The sequence below is a fragment of the Podospora bellae-mahoneyi genome, chromosome 6 (assembly GCF_035222275.1).
Source record: "Podospora bellae-mahoneyi strain CBS 112042 chromosome 6, whole genome shotgun sequence".
Classification (NCBI taxonomy): domain Eukaryota; kingdom Fungi; phylum Ascomycota; class Sordariomycetes; order Sordariales; family Podosporaceae; genus Podospora; species Podospora bellae-mahoneyi.
Genome location: NC_085885.1, coordinates 3,539,344 through 3,556,926, shown reverse-complemented (window position 1 = coordinate 3,556,926; position 17,583 = coordinate 3,539,344). Strand labels below are relative to the sequence as shown.

Sequence of the window (17,583 nt, the reverse complement as noted above, 5' to 3'; positions counted from 1 at the left end):
GGCCTGGAAGATGAAGCAAAATACGGATGACAGTGATGATAATCTACCTACAAATGTAACAAAAAGCGGAGAAGAAACACAGAAAGTGTATGAAATACCCAGTCAGCCCTAAGAGCAACGAGAGGGTGGTGTGGCCTGGAAAGGTGAGACCAGTGCCCTGGGAGCAACCACAACTTAAGTGAAGTTATCAGCATAGGGACACATGAAATCGGTAGTAGACTGTAGAATCAAGCCTTTCGCGAATATACCAAACCCCTCTTGACTACCTATCTCTAAGGACATGGCAATCAGTTCAATATAGGCAGATTCAAGGCACCCCTATTGTGAAGGGCCAGTTAACCATCTCTTACAGGCATCATTGAAAGTAGCTTCTTTTTTCCTTACCGACGTACCGAGGTGTGCTAGGCACTGCATAATTGATTAGAGAGAGCATTGACGAGTACAAGAGTTTATTCCAGTATATTGAGGCATCGTGACATCATTAGAATTTTCATGCCCATTATGTCATCGCGAGGAGCAAAAGTCCAGGGTTGAGCTCGACGGAGGTTTCATTCACTAAACGCCGTGATGAGAAGAAAACTTCAACATATACATGGAAACTCATGTATTCATTATTGCCAACCCGCGGCAGGTCACTTACCTTCCTACGTCTTTACCTACCTTCCTACGTCTTTACCTACCTTCCTACGTCTTTACTTACCTCCTAGAACACCATACTCTCCCCATCCTTCGAAATCTCCAACTCCTGCCTCACCCCTTTCCTCGGTCCATCCTCCTTGTCAAGATGCATCTCAGTCTCGCGGTGCTGACGCCAAAGCTGCGCAAAAAAGAGTCTAAACGCAGCGTCCGAATCCTTAAACATGGGCTTTCTTTTCGGTGAGTTTTTGCACTGCTTACAGAGCTCTTCTTCGATGTAGACTCCTGTGAGATGTCGGGTTTTGAGATCGTCGCAGATGCCTCCGTTCCTCTTGACATTAGCGGTGAGGTGTCTCGCAAGCTGACAGAGGGCGACTTCCACCTTTTGTTCTGGGGAATTTTTGTGGCAACGGGGGCAGTGGAGGTAGAGGTCAAAGTATTCGCACATTTTTGCTGTGGGGTGTTAGTTTGGTCTTAGCTGTGGTTTGGGGAGGAGGGCATCTGTTTGGAGGGTGAGTGAATCTCGACAGAACTTGGGTAATCTTGACCGTCCCGGTACACTCCAGTTGTTTGAGACGTCAGCTTGGTATGGTGGTCAAGATTACTGTCGAGGTGGATGGATGTGTTTTTTGAAGTTGAGACTGGAAAGGGGACGGGAGTTGCGGGTGGGCTTAAATGGTACTGATAGCGTCTTTGTGGCTCGTTTCAAATACAACCAATTGTCTACTAATAAACAATTGTATTGTCAGAACTCCATCTGTGATGAGGGTTCAAGCTCTTTGTCTTTAACCCCCAAACCCTTTGTCAGCCGGTGACAAGCCCCAAACTCTTGCAATGCAAACACACGTTGTGCCTGCCCTATGCATGGAGATGCGTGGCTCAGCTATCCGTAAATCCAGCCAATGAACGTTGGTTGGCAATAGTGCTTGGTGAAAGAATTGATAGTGGGAGGGAGCCAACATCCATCACCTCGTCTTTCTGCTCCATTTTTCCTTGGAATGCCTTAGCGTCGAACAAAAGATCCTTATATATATCGAGACGAGCAAGAACCCCACCTGATGATTTTCACAGGTGCCATCTCAGTCCTGTGTTGCCAAGGGTCTGAGACCTCAGTAAACCGACAGTTTTTACCCTCCTCTTGCCTTTTCACCCACTCATGCTAAGCCCTGTCAGGAGGACCTGGGGAGCAAATGGGCGTCAAGCTTTCAGACTGGAATCTTGGCACGCACCCGGGGCATCTTGAGCATCGCATCGCCAGCCACCAAACTCGTTGAAAATTCATTCCAAAGCCCCAGACCAGAATCTCCGAATCTCCAGCTTGCAGTCAAGAACTATCCCCAGCTTCCAATTTCCACATGTCTTTCTCAGCCACACGTCTATTCTCTTCTCACTACAAACTACTAGCGCTCGGAACTATCACCCCAACCCCGCCGGAGTAAACTGCACCACCTCACCTGCGCCGCAACGCACCCACCACCTCACCCAGGAGGCCTCGAGACACCTGTTCCCATCCCTGCGGCCGGCACGCAAAGACTGCGGTCTAGGGTCTAGGTCCCGTCAGGCAGTGCTGCTGATGGACCTTTTCTGGTACCACGTCGGATGACTGCAGGTTGTCAAAAAACCGAAAACAAAGATCAAATTAAAAGGCCATGGCACGCCCCCGGTTACCGTGATCCTCACCTCCTTCCCTACCTTCGTTGTACATACTTTTTCTTTTTCGGTGTAGAAGTGGGTGCTGGTCTCAAGATGAAGTCCCTCACCTTCTTCACCCTCCGCCTCCTCCACATCGCGCTCCTCGTCGCGTGTTTAGCTTTCGCCGTTGAGGCAGCCCGCGGCGGCGGCGGCGGTGGGTCCTCCTCCGGCGGCGACAGCACCGGCTCCGGGAGTGGATACCGCCCCACCACCTCCAACACCGACGACGACGGCACATCCTCCTCTTCTGGCAGCCACAACTCCAACTCCAACTCCAACTCCAACTCCAACTCCAACTCGGGGTCATCAACAAACAGCTACTTCGGCAGCGGCAACGCAGGCGGCTACCGCTACCGCTACCTCAATGGCAACAGCAACAACAACAACAACAACCGCGCCCCGTTCGACACCGAACAAGCGATGAAGTACCGCACCATCCACGGGATCCTCGCCTCGCTGGCGATGGTAGTCTTGTTTCCTACTGGATCGATCCTCCTCCGAGTCTTGCCAGGGAAGTGGGGATTTTGGGTGCATGTCATCTTCCAGGTGTTTGCCACAATCATCTATGTTGGCGGTGCTGCGCTGGGGGTTTATCTCGTCAAGATTATCAGGATCCCGTCCGGGTCTCTGGTATGTTCCCCTCGCGTCTTTTCCACCGCACCGCGCCGTGTCACTAATACAACGGATAGCTGTCAAGCACATCGACAAACTACCACCCTATCCTTGGTCTTGTCCTTCTCGTCCTCTTCCTCATCCAGCCCTTCCTCGGCGTGGTGCACCACCTCAAGTTCCGCAAGGTGCAAAAGCGCCAGATCTGGTCCCAGCTCCACCTGGCCAACGGCCGGGGCAGCATCATCATCGGCATCATCACCGGTGGCTTGGGTCTGCATCTATCTCAAGCCACAAACCAGAAAAAGACTGTGTACGCCGCTGTGGCAGGTGTTATTGGCGCCATCTGGATTGGTGTCTCCGTTTGGGCTGAGCTGAAGCGGAAGAAGAAGCTGACTGATACCGAGAAGGCCAAGGAGGGGGAAGATGAGAGTATGGTCAGAAGGAAAAGCGGTGACGAGGTCAAGACGGGGCTTACGGCTTGGGATATTATGAAGTGATGGATCGGTAGACTGTTATAATGATTTATGAAATGCAAGAACGACTGCTTAATGTTTACCATTTTCTTCACAACACTCCAGCTCGAACTGCCATTTCCAATAACCACGTGTAGGGTGGGGTTGGGTATGACAGCTGGAAGAACAGCCTTTTGAACTTCATCAACAGATCGTGACCTTCCACCTGGTTATCGAAAAGAGAGTCAAATTCCAACTCTGCTAGCTTCCTCACATTGAGCTCGACAATTATCTTGCGTATATCCGTCGGTCTCATGTCCCTAAAAGTGTCAATGGTGCAAGCGGGGGTTGGAGATCCGGGAACCTCCAGTCCGAACTTCTCGATTGCAGGTATTCCTGGCACGCTAGAGTCAGTAATGCCACATTTTTGATAGTTAGAGTGGCCTAACCGCAGTTTCTAATGCTTCCTATGACATTGTCAGTTATAATTTCCTCAGTCACTGAATTGAGTGCAACTCTACGCACCCCGTATGTGATGCAAAAACGGCATCTCCCACGCTGCAGGATCCCAGCCGCCGTTCTGCCTGGCCCAAATGTCGACGCCATGATTCCGTCTCGAATACATGTCGTTGATGTGAGTCCTCCAGAGAAGGTCGTTTAGGACTTCGGGTGTGACAAGATGGTGGACTATGGTCGGTGAGCCTTGACTGTCATCAAAGTTTAACTCCCATCGGGACATACCCCGTGCAATCGTATCCTCTGGACCCTCGAATTCGCTTTTTGCTAGCTTAAGGTCTACCGGCTTATTCGGACCGGCAAGTAACATCAGTCTGATCAGCTTGATGAGCAGCCAAACACGTCGTGGCGGGAGCCGAAGGTAGGCAGTCTCGATCAAGTTCCTGTTTCTCTGCCGAATAACTTCATCGACCATCCCTTTAGACCAGAGGTCAATCTTGATTCTGAATCTTCGTATCAAGTTAGCCTGTACAAAGTCCTCCTCTGCTGTATACCATGAGCCACCTGTGTATGAGATAGTTTGTTAGACACCGTGAGCGTCGACCAATGCAGCGTAGACATGGAAGACTTACCCAGGAGAAAGTATGGGTGATAAGACTTCGATCTGAATGGCCTTCCATATTTGCTTGCCTGCCTGTGAACTCCTTCGTATAGACCGTCAAGATCTGCCTTCATGAGCCGCACAAGATTGCGTTGCTTGTCAAGGTTCTCTGCTCGCCGCTGCTCGATATTGTCCATCACAACTTCTTCTCCATCTACCCACTTGGTTTCCTTTTGCGAACCCAAGGCTCGGGAGATTGCTTCCAACTTGAACAAAGCCCGGCGGCGGATCTCCCTGTGTTTCCCACTCAACACTTTGCCCATGCTGCAAGGTGCAGTGAGATACCACTCGAGTGTGCGGGCAAAGGCGTCACGAGACTCAAACACGATGCTTGTACAAGGGGCACAACTGTCCAAAAGAATCCCGTTGATCATGTTGACGTGGTTTTGTTTGACAGGGAAGATGGTGAAGTCGAATCTGTCTGTTTGACTTCTTTTAGGAGGCTGCCCGGCTTTGAATTCAAGTCGGCTATCAACGATCACCGTGTAGTTGTTTCGAGCTTTTGAGATGGGAAGGTCCGCCAGCAATGAGCGAACCTTCTCCGAGCCTGGGGATTCCAAGGGTGCACGACATGCTAATCGCTTAAGTTTCCGCGCCTCCCTAACACGCTCATCAGCGTCTTCCAGGGGATCGGGAAATATGTCGGCTCGGAGCACGATCAAGAGCTTGGGTGAAATAGGTGCAAATGTATGAAGGGGAAGATAATCAGTATCAATGACTTCCTGCGTCTCCGCATCCAGCGCAGAAGTACTGGGGCCTTCGAATATCGCATACGCGTTGTCGGTCAGAATAAACTCGTCGCCATCCTCTGCAGGGGTGAGAATAGCCATGTAGGAGAACTCAACGTGTAACCAGAACCACATGGCGTCTTGAGGGTACATCTTGCCCATCAACACCCCCAGCCACTTCGTTTCCGGGTCCATAGGGAGCTCGATGATGGTCTTGATCCCGTCGAGCCATACATCCAGTGGCGTGATGATATTGTTCTTGCGCATGTACTCGCGCACAAGCTCCTTATCATCCTCGTTGTACCCGTCGGGCGTGGCATGGTTGAAGCGGGTATGAAACCCTCTGTTCCGGTACATGAGGAGGAAGAGGAACTTGCGCAAGAGATCGCGTTCAGCTCGTGACATTGAAACCACGGTACTTTTCTGCTCGAAAGCCTTGCTTATCTTGCGGAAGATCTGGCTAGCTTGATGTTCAAGTTTGGAGAACAGGATCTCGACCTCTCGTTGCAAAGCGGTTGGCTTGTTCGGGTTGTCGTACATGTTGACCAGTCCCAAGATCCGGTTGACGGGACTCTCACAAATAACAGGCGGATCAACCGCGAAATCAACGTGCCGAACGACTTTGTCTTTTGGGAACATCCCCTTTTGGAATTTGCGGCCTTTGGTTGGTCCATCTGGCTTGTAGGGGTGAGAGAAGTTACGAAGGAGGAACTGAGGAACAAAGTGTTGATATTGGGGGCTCTGTGAAGCCATGGTGTATGTGTTCGATGATGGTTGAGGACTGTTTTGGGTGGTCGCGCGTAATGTAAAATCAGAAAGGGGTTTGCGTCTGCTAGTGTCCTGTATCAGTGTTTTATGGACAACCATACCTATGTGAGGCCCACAGTCGGGTGCCAGCGGGGTAATTGCCCAAGCTGCTGTATGCTTCTGAAGACGAGTAGCATCTGTGTCGCCATGACAAGATCTGATAGGGCTGTCCTGGCCTTGAAGGTGTGCTGAATCGCAATGTGACAGGCTGGGAGTCGGTTGGGCCACAACCTGGAATTGAAGACGACAGAGGTAGGACGAGAAATGAGCAAGTCCACGTGATAGTCCCTCAATTCCCAGATTGCTGCAATGAGAAGCAAGTTTCGACAACAGGAGTAGGCACGAGCGAGAAGCGTAATGTAGGTACGATTAGCATTAAATCACATTCATGTATTTTATCAAACATGTACAGCCGAAAAACCCGCCTCTGAAACAGATACCAAAATGTCCCGGGTATTACCTGTTCATAATGCGCTCATGTAAGAACCCAGAGAAAAAAACCTTGTCAAAAAAACATCCCATTTTTTATCCAAAAAGAGCACAAGCGCTTCAACTGTATCCTATGTCCAAAAACAAAAAAACAAAGCAACACCCAAAACATGGCGTTATTTACAGGGAAATGACACCGGCGACGAGAGCAACGAGGCCGGAGACAAAGAGGATCGAGGCAGCGCCGCGGGGAGCAGCGTTCTCGTTGTCATCGGAGCCAGAGCCGCCAGTGCTGCCCTGGGCATCTCCATCGGGGAACTCGGGGCTCTTGGAAGCGACGTGGCCAGCCCACTGGGAGCCCTTGCCGTTAAGGCCGGGGCCCTTGCCAGCACCGTTCTCGAAGTACTGAAGGGCCTCCTCGGGAATCTCGGGAAGGACGGTGCTGACGATCCAGTGGTCGTTGTTCTCAGGGCACTTGGAAGCCTTGTTCTCGGTGCTGGCGCCGGCAAGACCCTTGGGGGCGGGGAAAGCCTTCATGGCCTTGACCAGGTTGTTGAACTCGGGCTGCAACTCAGTGCGCTTGCCAGTCTGGTCGAAACCGTTGCCCTCGTCGCCACCCTCAATCTTGACGATACCATACTCGTTGGGCTCCTGGGAGTACTCGTACATGAGACCACCGGAGTAGACGCTGGTCATGTTGGGGTGCATGAGGGACTCGAGCTCTCCAAAGTCACGGACGTTGTGGTTGCAGCCGTACTCGGACAGGAAGATGGGAAGACCATAGCCGGTGAAGTTCTTGACCTTCTGATCCCAGCCGGACTCGACGAAGTTGCTAGTGCACCAAGAGTAATCGTTCTGCATCATGTTAGTGTGACGGCCTCGGGCCCGGTCAAATCGGTCAACTCACGAAGGCGAAGAAGTCGCTGCGCTCCTCATCGGTACCGCAGTTGAAGTAGTCAGCAGTCTGGAGACGGTTCTCGGTTACATCGGCGGCAGAGTATCCGACCAGGATCTTGCGGTACTTGCGAGCCTTGATGTAGCGGCGCATGTCACGGTCGGTGGCCTTGACGTAGCGGGCAGTGAGGGTGGTGTTGGCGTGGTCGTGGATGACCTCGTTGCCAGAGAAGAAAGCCATGGTGTTGGTGTACTTGGCAAAGGCATCAATGGTGGCGAAGACGCTCTGGAGGTAGATGGCGTTGTACGAGGTGTGAGGGTCGTCACGGTTGATAGAGTACAGGGGGTTGTTGGCATCAAGGACGACGTAGATGCCGGCCTTGGCGAGCTCCTCCATGCACTCATCGTGGTCCTTGGAGTTGTCGGTCGAGTACACACGGATGGTGTTGATGCCGAGCTTCTTGAACTTCTCGATGTCGGGCTTGCAGACCTTGGGATCGGCCAGAGGGTCGACATTGGCGGCAGCACCACCTGGCTGGTAGTCGATACCGCGGACGAAGAATCTCTCCTTGCCCTTGTAGAAGGCGTTGCCGGTGGCAGTGATGGGCTCAAGCTCCGTCTGGCGGGCCTTGAGGGGGAGAGTGGCAGTTGGGGTAGCGTTCACAGCAGCGGCAGCCGCGAGCGCGGACAAAACAGTCGTGGTCTTCATTGTGGCGTGATGTGGTGGTGAATTCGATATCAGGATCCTATCGTGGTTTGTATGGAAAACAGTCGGGTTCAGGGGCGTCTATTTGGATAAAAAATTAAATGTATAGCGTGGTTGAAAAAGGCCACCAAAACGAGCGGAATGGCCTGGGGGTGAAGAAGCAGTCGATGAGCGATTGACTGAGAAGGAAGAGGTTTGTTGGAATGTTTTTTTCGGATCAAAAAGAGAGGGATGGAAGCGGATTTTCAGGAGAGAGGGAGATTAAAACAGGCACACCCCCGGAATCCCGAAACCTCGATAAAGGGGGTGCATAGCCACCCCAAGACTCAGGCCAAGACTCGATCCAAGAGCTGCATTGCGTGGGCCAAGGGTGGTCTGTCGCTCGTTAATTAGACCGCCAAGCGCCAATGGTCGTTGGTAGAGGTTGGCAGAGGTTGGCAGCAGACGGTCTGGCCCAGTTGTCCGTGTCTTCTTTAGGCACTTACACCCTAGCACGCTGCCATCATTGGAAACCGGATATCGCGCGGATCTGCCATTTGGCTGCCAATGCCGGATTGGACCAGCGATTGCTGCAGGTCCCAAAGTCGATCCAATTGAGTGGTCAGTCCACTGGTCCTAGCTTCCCCGAGCTGGGCGCTATTCCAAGTTTCTGTTGCGGTTGGAAACTCCTGATTCCGGTTGGCATTGCATCACCATCGAGAACCCATCGATATCTTGGACCTCCGATATCTTCATATTCTCCAAGAACAAACGACAAGAACACGAAATTTGGATCGAATTATTGCCCTCCAACAGCTGACAGGAGTGGATTAGCGGCCGGCATGTTGCGGTGAGATTGGCCGGGTTGGCTTCGTACCCGAAATAACAAAAACAGTGCACCAGCCATCAGTCTCCACAAACACGACACATCTCCACCAATGCGGAACCTCTCACGTGATATGCCAAGCTGCTAAAAGTCCACCGCAACGGACGAGCGGCGTTTGGAACCAACGGCGTCTCGCTGCAACACACAAGCTTCTGACAGCCTTCCCGAAGCAGAGGAAAGACTTTTCGAAACCGACTTGTTGATGACAGCTCGGCGGCGCTTGCTGTGGAAGACGGCGCTCGAAACCGGCGGCCCATTCCACAACGTCCTGCGGTCTCCCCCGCCTCTGGCACAGATGTCATGGCTGGTCCGTGTTGATTCAAGGAATGCTTGGCTTCCGGCTTGCGCAACCGTTGCTGATCAGTACCCAGATCCGTTTGGTTTTGAAACCGTCTCCCGATGCTTCACGGTGGGTTTTTGCAGCTCACCATCTGCCGCCGGCTTTTCTGACATCTGGCTGGCTGGAACATGCCAAGTAACGGGGGGCGGCTTTGTGATCCTTGACGCATCCTGGTTGACCATCGGGACAGTGAGACAAGACAAGATATGAATATCAGCAAGCTGGCAAGCCACATACTTTTAACTTATGATGCTAGCTCGAATCTTCTGACAGTATGATGGCTTTGAATGGGGTCTTTTGTCCTCCAGTGCCTTCCTCATCGATTTGGTCTGATCACAGTTTGTCCTCGTTAGAGTCCTCAACCACCGCTCGAAGGTGTAATTCTCCCGTTGATGAGCTTGGTCAAGAAATATGCTATTTTCGATGATCATCTCACCGGGTCATCCAGAACTTAAATGACTGGCGTGTTGAGCTGCTGTCCCTGCAATATGACGTGGCACCCATTTTTGGTAGAAGACGTGTGGAAAAAGCAGCCTGTAACTTTCGGTAGAGGTGAGAGCTTTCGACGCAAAAAGTTCTCATGTTACCTTGAATCTTGATGAAAGGTGTAGCGGTAGAATGGGCTCGGAATTCGCTGTTTCTGGTGGCAAAGGCATCGACAAGAACTATGTGTGTTGCAGCCGGCTATCATCTTTGGCTAGTCAGGCTTCAAAGGGCGAAGCCTCATGACTACTACTATGAGAGATGTTTGCTATTGCAGATGCTTACCTTACGAAGTTGCATATTTAAGTAAACAGGCTTTCAAGCTTTCATGGTGACTCTTCCTATTCGATATCTAGAAAAGAGTAGGATGCCTATAGCATTCGCCTGCTCTAGCCCGGGAGACAAGTATCCACTTCTTTTGCCCTTCCAATTCACTTGATTGTTGTCGTTAAGGTTGTGTGCCTGTCGAGCTCAAACACCCCTCTTTCATTCTTTGACTTCCGCCGAGGCAGGCATCGCCGTCAACACATCCAATGTCGGCATAAAAGTACCTCAGGCACGCTCGACTACACTGCTGCCGCAGTCCCACCAACATGCTATTGGTTTTGGTAACTTGGTTACGGCTGAGCTCGGTGGTGTATACTTCGCTACCCCTTCTTCAACTTCTTGGAATTTTTTCTCAAGTAAAGACAGCTGGTTTATCCCTCCTCTCCAATATTCCACACTCTTCGCGCTGGGAAACATCGTCGAGTACATTTTGATCATGTGGCTCAGTGGAGCTGACATTCGAATTGAGATTGGAACCCAGGGGTCTGTCAAGAGGATAAGACGCCATCATCACCCTTGATAACTGCTTGCGAACAAAGACAATGCAAATCAAGAATCGAACTCACCATGTCGTTCTGGCTCGACAACACCAGCGCACGCGCCTTCGCTCGCTCCCGCTCCCGCTCCCGCTCCCGCGCCCTGATACGGCCACAGCACCTCGGCGGCGGAACTAACCTTTTTCGACCGGAAAAGCGCAAGCCGCTTCTTCAATCACTGATGCAGGATCTCGCCAGCAAGCGGGAGTGCGCTTGTGAATCAGGACACTAGAATGCAGGTGTTGCTCGACGGGCCCCGGGCGTTGGTTGGAGATGGGCGGATTATGGTCACCAGGAATCGGAATCCGGTTCATGAGATTCCTACGGATGTTTTTGACGGAGCTACAACTGGCGAACTGAGACATGGCAGGGTTTTGGTGTTTATTGGGGACGGTCCGAAAAGTCAATAGTAGATCGCTGGCACGGTTGTTTAGCCGCCGGTGTAGGAGCTGGGTAGGTGGAGGCTTGGGAGAAAAGTCAGCCTTGGGGGTTCATTTGGGGGGGGGGGTGCTTCAACCACGGAGAAAGTTGCCGATTAGGAAAATGGTGGTGAGATTTGGGAGTTATCGCTGCCAGGCTGAGGCTATCTGGAGCTTCTTCCACCGGGGTACACAGATCTGGGATGGACTTGACGAGATGAGGGACGGGGCTGTGTGTGGCTTTGGGTGAGACCCTTGCTCTTTTGGTCAGAGGAATCCAAGCTAGGAGTGGGAAAAAGAGGGGGGGTATAGAGTTGGCGGAACCGGTTCTGGCATGGGGTGGATAGAGTGAGCGCCGCGATGTGGCCTCTCCATGATCCTGCGCCAAGTTATGATGACGGTAACCAATGGAACAATGATTACTGGAACAACAACGCCAGCGCCGAACCAGCTGCAAGACTGTGGGCATATCATAAATTGCCGTCCACAACACTGGCCGAGCAAACATTGCCCGAGGAAGTACCAGTCACGACCCTCCTCAATAAGCAAACCGCGTGAATGAGCCATGACTCGATGGATGAGCCGACCCCGGTGAACGAACGATCATCGGTTGCTACATCAAATGAAGAGGCAGACTTCATCACGAGACTGGCACCATTCGAGTCATTTTACGAGTTGGTCATGGGCCGACACTGGCGGATGGTTGAACAACCCTATGCCATGGAGCCTTCTGGAGCCTCTCCCTCCTCTCTGAGGAAATTTCTTGGACGAATAATTCCTAGGAGGACAGAGTGTCGAACCAGAAAGACGTCCTTGGCCACGGGCCAAGGCAAGGGGTTTATCTCCCCACAAAGGACCAATCTTTAGAACCCTGAAAAGCCCAATGTTGATTGAAATAAATGGTAACGGTGCAAGGGAACTCGGTTGGAAAAATGTTGTAGTATCGGGAGGAAATTATTGTACCTTACATGTAAGTTAAGGTGATGGTCAGGGAAAGTGGGACCTACACCCAGCCTGTCAGGGGTAAAAGGGGGTTATGTTTTGTTTGGCTTTTGTCTTGCATCATCTATACCCACCTTGTTAGCTTACAAAAGACAAGGATTTTGTTGGTTTATAACATTGACTTTACCATAAAATGTGTCTTTTGGTAGAGGATGCAAGAATATATCATTGTGCCCGGTGCCGATTGATGAGACTGACTTTCGGTATGTGGCTTATGTTCTTTTTTGGGGCAGTTTACTTCCTTGCCCGAGCCTGATTTCGGGTTTATTTGTTTTTATGGGGGCTGTTTAGTTAGGGGGGTGATTAATCGGGGTATGTTGCTTGGGAAGATTGAGGTTGACAAGCGGATGACACGAGTTGCTTTTATGGAGTTGTCGTTAAAGAAAGGGGTGTTGTGAGGATTAAAGAGATTTGGTGGAAGGTCTATGGGATCATGAAGGGGTTTAGGGTGAATCCTTGCCTATTATTTCCCCTTTACCTCTTGATGCAATGTCGATCCATATTACATGACACAACAGGCGCCATTATCAATCAAGCCATCTCCATCGGCATTCAATTGGCCTTTCTTCGGCTCACCCTCCTCATCAGCAAGAAGGAGACGATCCCAGTAAATATGCGCTCTAGGACTGGCCCTGTTGCGACAAGGGTCGAATGCCTCAGCTATGATTTGTAGACACTCTTCATCCCGATCCCCCATCTTCAACACCCTGAAAGCCAGCGACAATGCGAGTCTCTCGCTACCTGGCCTCCAAGAACTCTTGACCGCCATCCATGTTTTGTTCCGCCTTTCGTTGAGTGTCGTGTAGATTTCCCTAAACAACAAATGGCATGATGCATGTACTGCAAGGTAATTTAAGCCCGAGAAAGGCTGAGTGCTCAAGAGATCATTGGTGATATCCACCTGCACAATTTCCAATAAGTCCTCGTCGGATAGTGCGTTGGGCTGGTAGTCGTCAGTGTGACGACTGGCATTGCTCATGCTTCGGTCAACTTTGGCTGGCACGACAGTTTCGGGGACGAAATGAGCAACTTCCTCCTCACTCATGCCAATGTGGCTGAGTTGTCTCTTCAGCTCAGTGTCACAGAGCCGCTGCTACCGGGTGGATGGATCCAGGACAATAAACAAAAGGCCCCTATTCAGCGTCCAACGCCTTGGTCCTCAGGTATCAATGGCAAGGGGGAGGACGATGACGCAAGAGGGCCAGGAAAGAACCCTGAGGGGTTTACAGAAACCACCAAGTACAATAAGACATTGCGTTAGGTATTATTAAGCAGGCCTCATCCCCTGTTATTCGTAAATGACTTTGTTGGTCCATCGTCCTCTTGGTGATGGGGAGGCGTTGAATCCAGGGAACCCCACTCGAAATTTTAGCTCAAGTTTGTTGGCGACATGATGGGTACCTTGGTGTCTCAGGTAGGGGGAACTCAAGTAGGTTCAAATATCTGGCCGAACAAATGGCCAACTTGGGCCCTGTGAATGTTGATGCATGCTGAGACAGAGCAAGTTGGAAGCATGACTGATCATGTACCCTAACCCTGAATGTCCCTGGCAACGGGGCCAATCGCTGGCAGTGCTGTTGGCTAGCGCATGCGACTCGAGCGGCCCCACTTGGATTGTTTACCACCCGCTACGTGCATGATCGAGGGAGCTTTGGTGTTGCCGAATGCGCCGTCCACGTGTGTCCATTGTGTGTGTGCAATTGCCAGCTGTTCTGCCTCTTGACCGCCTGAAGTTTGCCCTGTCTCTCTTTCCCAGACGAAGCTCTGGAACCGTCACTCGTTTTCCTCTGTTTGCGACTGGTTCCGCAGTCCCCAATTCACTGACTGGACTAGCCCAGTCATCAGCGAACCCGGAATCTTGCAAAGTTGGTGTTAGAGAAGAAGATGCTCCAGCCATGGCGAACCTTACTTCGACCACATCCATTGCCACCTACACTCGCTCGACTCGTGCGCCCTCTCATCTTAGCAAACCGCCTCCCTCGACGACCTTGAACTCAATCCGTGGGACTGCCCCAGCTGCCCCGCCGCCCCAGCACCCATCAGCCTCGTTGCCCGTTGTCGCTTCACCGACCTCCATCTCCAACGTCTCGCTGTTTCTGACGAACCTCCGCCTCCTCGACCTAGACCTTTCGCCTGACTGGCCCGGTATCTCTCCCTCGACATTCAACGCCAAAGATGCCGGCGGACAGAAGAAGCGCATCCAATGCGTCGAATGGGCCCTCTACCACCTCTTCGCTCTCTACGACAGGGACGAAACAAGAAACAAATTGCTTCCATTCTTCCCTCCGAACGACCAGGTTCAGTCGCTGAACCTGCGCGCCGCCTTGCTGAGACAATTGGAACAAGCCAAGAAGAATGGGGTCCTGGGAAGAGATGCCGTGGTGCGCAAGACGATGCTGGACGAGTGCAAGGGCGAGAGGCTGGAAGAGGTCTTGGCGGTATTCTCGTCGGTCGTCTTGAAGAAAGTCGTCGCGGAGAGGCAGCTCAACTCGCGCGACCCAATGAGTCCACCACTGGCCCAAGCACTGGCGCTAGAGAATATGGGCTATTCTGGGGACAAGACAGAGCTGACGGTGTTGGTCCTGGCGCATAGGGTCTCTTTGCAAAGAATATTGGATGAAAAGAATGCATTGAGAAAGAGATTCAACAGCTTTGCCGAATTATTGGCAGACAAAGAACGAGGCATTGCACGCAGGCGGAGGCAACAGCAAGACCAAGACGGCGACGACGAGGAAGGAGTGCCTGAACAGACCAGACGAGATGTATGGAAGACTGTTAGGAACAACTGGACCGGAAGCGAGCGCTGGATGGAGACGCTCCTGCATGGGGACAGCCAGGCCCAGAGAGATGGAGTCTTGTCAGCGCCCTTTGACAGGGTTTGGAGGAGGGTTCAATCTGATCGGTTGGCTGAGCTGGACGAAAAAGAGCCTGGGTTGCTGGAACAGCTCGATGACCGTGTTAGAAGCCAGAGGGAGAGGCTGGAAAGGTGGCAGGGCTTCCGCCAGAGGATGTTTGGGAACACCGCATCAGGGTCTACCACACGACAGGCTGGAGCACAGGAACGACCAAGGGGTATTGATCTTGGATTTCGAGGACACGAGACCCTCCATATCGGGCGGGCAAGCACAAAGAAGCTGGCCTTAAGCAGGGCGAGCGATTTCGATCACGAGTACGAGAAGTTGATTTCGAATCTCAAGGCCGAGTTGGATGGCATTACTCCCAGCGCGCCCCACATTCCATCCTTCTTCCAACAAGCGCCCACGGCAGTCCCGCCATTAGATTTGGACGGCGTTGTCGAGTCCGAGAGCGAAGAGATCTCAGACATTAGCGACCATGAGCCAACGCCAATCGCGGTCCGCCCATCACCTCCGCGCCGGGACCCGATCAAGCTCGAGCCGGTGTTTGAGCCGGTTCTTCGAAAGGCACAGTCGTTTTACCACGATGAAATTGACGTGAATGAAATCCCAACAACACCCTCCCGTCACGCTCTCCGCCGGTCAGCCACCATCAAATCGAATACACCATCACCAAGAAGACGGGAACCTACCCAGACACCCACACCCACTCAGAGCCCACGAAGGCGTCTCAGTTCACCACCCAAGCCGGTCCTAACCCCAACACGGAATACCGTTTTACCTGCGCCACAACTCTCCCCCGAACTTGCCTCCTCGCCAGAAGAGTTGCCATCTCCAACCCAGGAAATGGCCGACCAAATCCTCGCCTCCGTCAGCAACGCCTCCCCCTCCCCGATCAAGCGAAGCAGGCACACCCTCTCCCTAGCTGAACGAACCCGCCTCTCCATGGCCCGGCGCACCTCCCACGCCAACCTGCGTGTTTCCGCCGAAGACGACGACCTGCTCCTCGACTCCCCGGCCCCCGAACCGCAAAAGCAACCCCAACCTCCTTCTATCACCCCTCCCTCCCCACCGACAGGCACAAACGGCTACGAGGACCTCGTTTCCCGCACCCGCCGCTCCATGGCCAACTTTGAAGCCGTCAAGCAAAAGGCTCAGATTGAGCGGAGGAGATCCCTCCGGCAGGCCAAAGCGGCGCCCGCCACTCCCCAGAATCAGGGAGGAAGACCGAGGAGTGCATATTTTTCTTCGTTGGAAGAGGAAGGAGAGAATAGTTATCAGGATGAGGGAAACACCACGCTGTTGATTGCCGAGGAGTTGATTAATGAGGGGAAGGAGGATGATTATGAGGCGGTATTTATGAGCAGACCGAAGATTGCGACGAGTCCGGTGGGCACGCCGGTAATGAGGGGAAGAAATTGGGCTGTGAGTGATTTTTAGGTATAGCGATGGGATGGATGTTGTTTTTTTTTGAGGTTTGCAGTTTGCATATCTTGCAGTTTGTATACACCTCCCAAGATGGGCAGCGAAAGGCCAAGGCAGATGATACATAATACCAGAAAGAAAAATACCAAACACAGTCTATTTTTGTGACCTCTCGTGATTATTGTTGTTACAAGATCTACACCCCTCCCTACCCACCCTTTCCTTCAGTCCTGCCCTTACCACCCCTGCTTCCTCAACTCCATCGTCCGGTCGATAACCGCCACAAACCCATCCTTGAACCTCGCCCTCCACCTCTCCCTCAGCTTCCTCTTCCTCTTGAGCGCCGGCCGCTCATGGAACCTCTGCTCCCTGACCGTGTTTGACAAGTTATTGTGTCTGCACAGCGCGTTGAGCACCTTGAACGCTCTGGCGGGATCGTTGCTCTTGACGGGGACGGTACGGCCGCTGGTAGGGCGGAGACGAATGTCGGGGGTTTGGAGGCCGGCGTTTGTCATGAACAAGGCGGTGGTCAGGTTGGAGAGGGTGCCGCTGGATTCTTTGCTGAGGGACTCTTTGGCGTCGCGGTTGATGATGGCGGAGAAGACTTGGGTTTCCTTTTTGCCGACGGTGCGGTTAAAGAGGCTGGAGCGGGAGGTGGAGAGGGAGCCGGTGGAGGAGGAAGAGGAGGGACCGAACAAGGGGTCGACTTTGAGGGGGGGTGGTCTAGGGGCGGGGGTGCGGTTGTGTTTCGAGGCGAGGCCGAGGATTTTTTGTTTGGGGCGGGAGGTAGTGGTGGTGGTGGTGATGGTGGTTGGTGAAGGGGTGGCAGCGGTGGCTTCTTGACGGAGCACTCGGGCGGTGGAGAAGTGGGAGGTTTGGGTGAGGTTGAGGAGGAGGGGTGATGGTTTGGTTGATGATGTTGCCGTGCGGCAGATCTGGGCGAGTGGGCGGAACTCCATGATTCTGAGGGAGGGAATGTCAGTATCTATGGCAGACGAAGCAGGGATCCAACAGAGAGAGACCGTACGCAATTGATCACGGATATCCGTGGCGCTGCCGTTGAGGTGCTCAGGACTGGCAAAGGTTTCGAATTATTTTCTTGAAGTCGCGCGCTCGGCACGGCTATCTCCGAATTGGTTGGTAGCTGTGGCTGGTGTCATTGTATGATGTGTGGCTGGTGCTTCTCACACTTTGCATGTCAGAGCCTACTAGAGGCAGCACACCTCAAACATGCTTCCCTGACTGGCTTTCGGATCTT

The 17,583-nt window shown here is 52.5% G+C and overlaps 5 protein-coding genes across 5 annotated transcripts; 2 read left to right on the top strand and 3 right to left on the bottom strand.

Moving 5' to 3' along the window:
- The first annotated feature begins 2,241 nt into the window (after positions 1 to 2,241).
- QC761_0098920 (uncharacterized protein) lies at positions 2,242 to 3,506 on the top strand. The gene is made up of 2 exons (XM_062873081.1): positions 2,242 to 2,958; positions 3,018 to 3,506. The coding sequence occupies exons 1-2, from the start codon at positions 2,383 to 2,385 to the stop codon at positions 3,435 to 3,437; spliced, it is 996 nt and encodes a 331-aa protein (XP_062730095.1). The 5' UTR covers positions 2,242 to 2,382; the 3' UTR covers positions 3,438 to 3,506.
- Positions 3,505 to 6,104, bottom strand: QC761_609530 (uncharacterized protein; the record flags this gene model as incomplete). Its single annotated transcript, XM_062881368.1, has 5 exons — positions 3,505 to 3,788; positions 3,842 to 3,859; positions 3,918 to 4,079; positions 4,134 to 4,412; positions 4,481 to 6,104. 5 exons carry the CDS (start codon positions 6,102 to 6,104, stop codon positions 3,505 to 3,507), a joined length of 2,367 nt encoding a protein of 788 aa, XP_062730094.1.
- Positions 6,105 to 6,653: 549 nt separating this feature from the next.
- On the bottom strand, positions 6,654 to 8,922 carry GAS5_2 (1,3-beta-glucanosyltransferase; the record flags this gene model as incomplete). The annotated part of the gene is made up of 2 exons (XM_062881367.1): positions 7,381 to 8,922; positions 6,654 to 7,328 (listed from the first exon to the last, which is right to left on the bottom strand). The coding sequence occupies exons 1-2, from the start codon at positions 8,074 to 8,076 to the stop codon at positions 6,654 to 6,656; spliced, it is 1,371 nt and encodes a 456-aa protein (XP_062730093.1). The 5' UTR covers positions 8,077 to 8,922.
- Positions 8,923 to 13,709: 4,787 nt separating this feature from the next.
- Positions 13,710 to 16,340, top strand: QC761_609500 (uncharacterized protein; the record flags this gene model as incomplete). The annotated part of the gene is made up of 1 exon (XM_062881366.1): positions 13,710 to 16,340. One exon carries the CDS (start codon positions 13,710 to 13,712, stop codon positions 16,338 to 16,340), a length of 2,631 nt encoding a protein of 876 aa, XP_062730092.1.
- A 221-nt stretch (positions 16,341 to 16,561) lies between these two features.
- On the bottom strand, positions 16,562 to 17,557 carry QC761_609490 (uncharacterized protein; the record flags this gene model as incomplete). The annotated part of the gene is made up of 3 exons (XM_062881365.1): positions 16,562 to 17,278; positions 17,353 to 17,469; positions 17,549 to 17,557. 3 exons carry the CDS (start codon positions 17,555 to 17,557, stop codon positions 16,562 to 16,564), a joined length of 843 nt encoding a protein of 280 aa, XP_062730091.1.
- Between the last annotated feature and the right edge of the window lie 26 nt (positions 17,558 to 17,583).

What these genes read in the sequence shown, in the direction of transcription:
- QC761_0098920 (XM_062873081.1), top strand. Translation starts at nt 2,383, where the DNA reads ATGAAGTCCCTCACCTTCTTCACCCTCCGCCTCCTCCACATCGCGCTC. An exon ending in GGATCCCGTCCGGGTCTCTG is followed by an intron (nt 2,959 to 3,017) that starts GTATGTTCCCCT and finishes TACAACGGATAG; the next exon opens with CTGTCAAGCACATCGACAAA.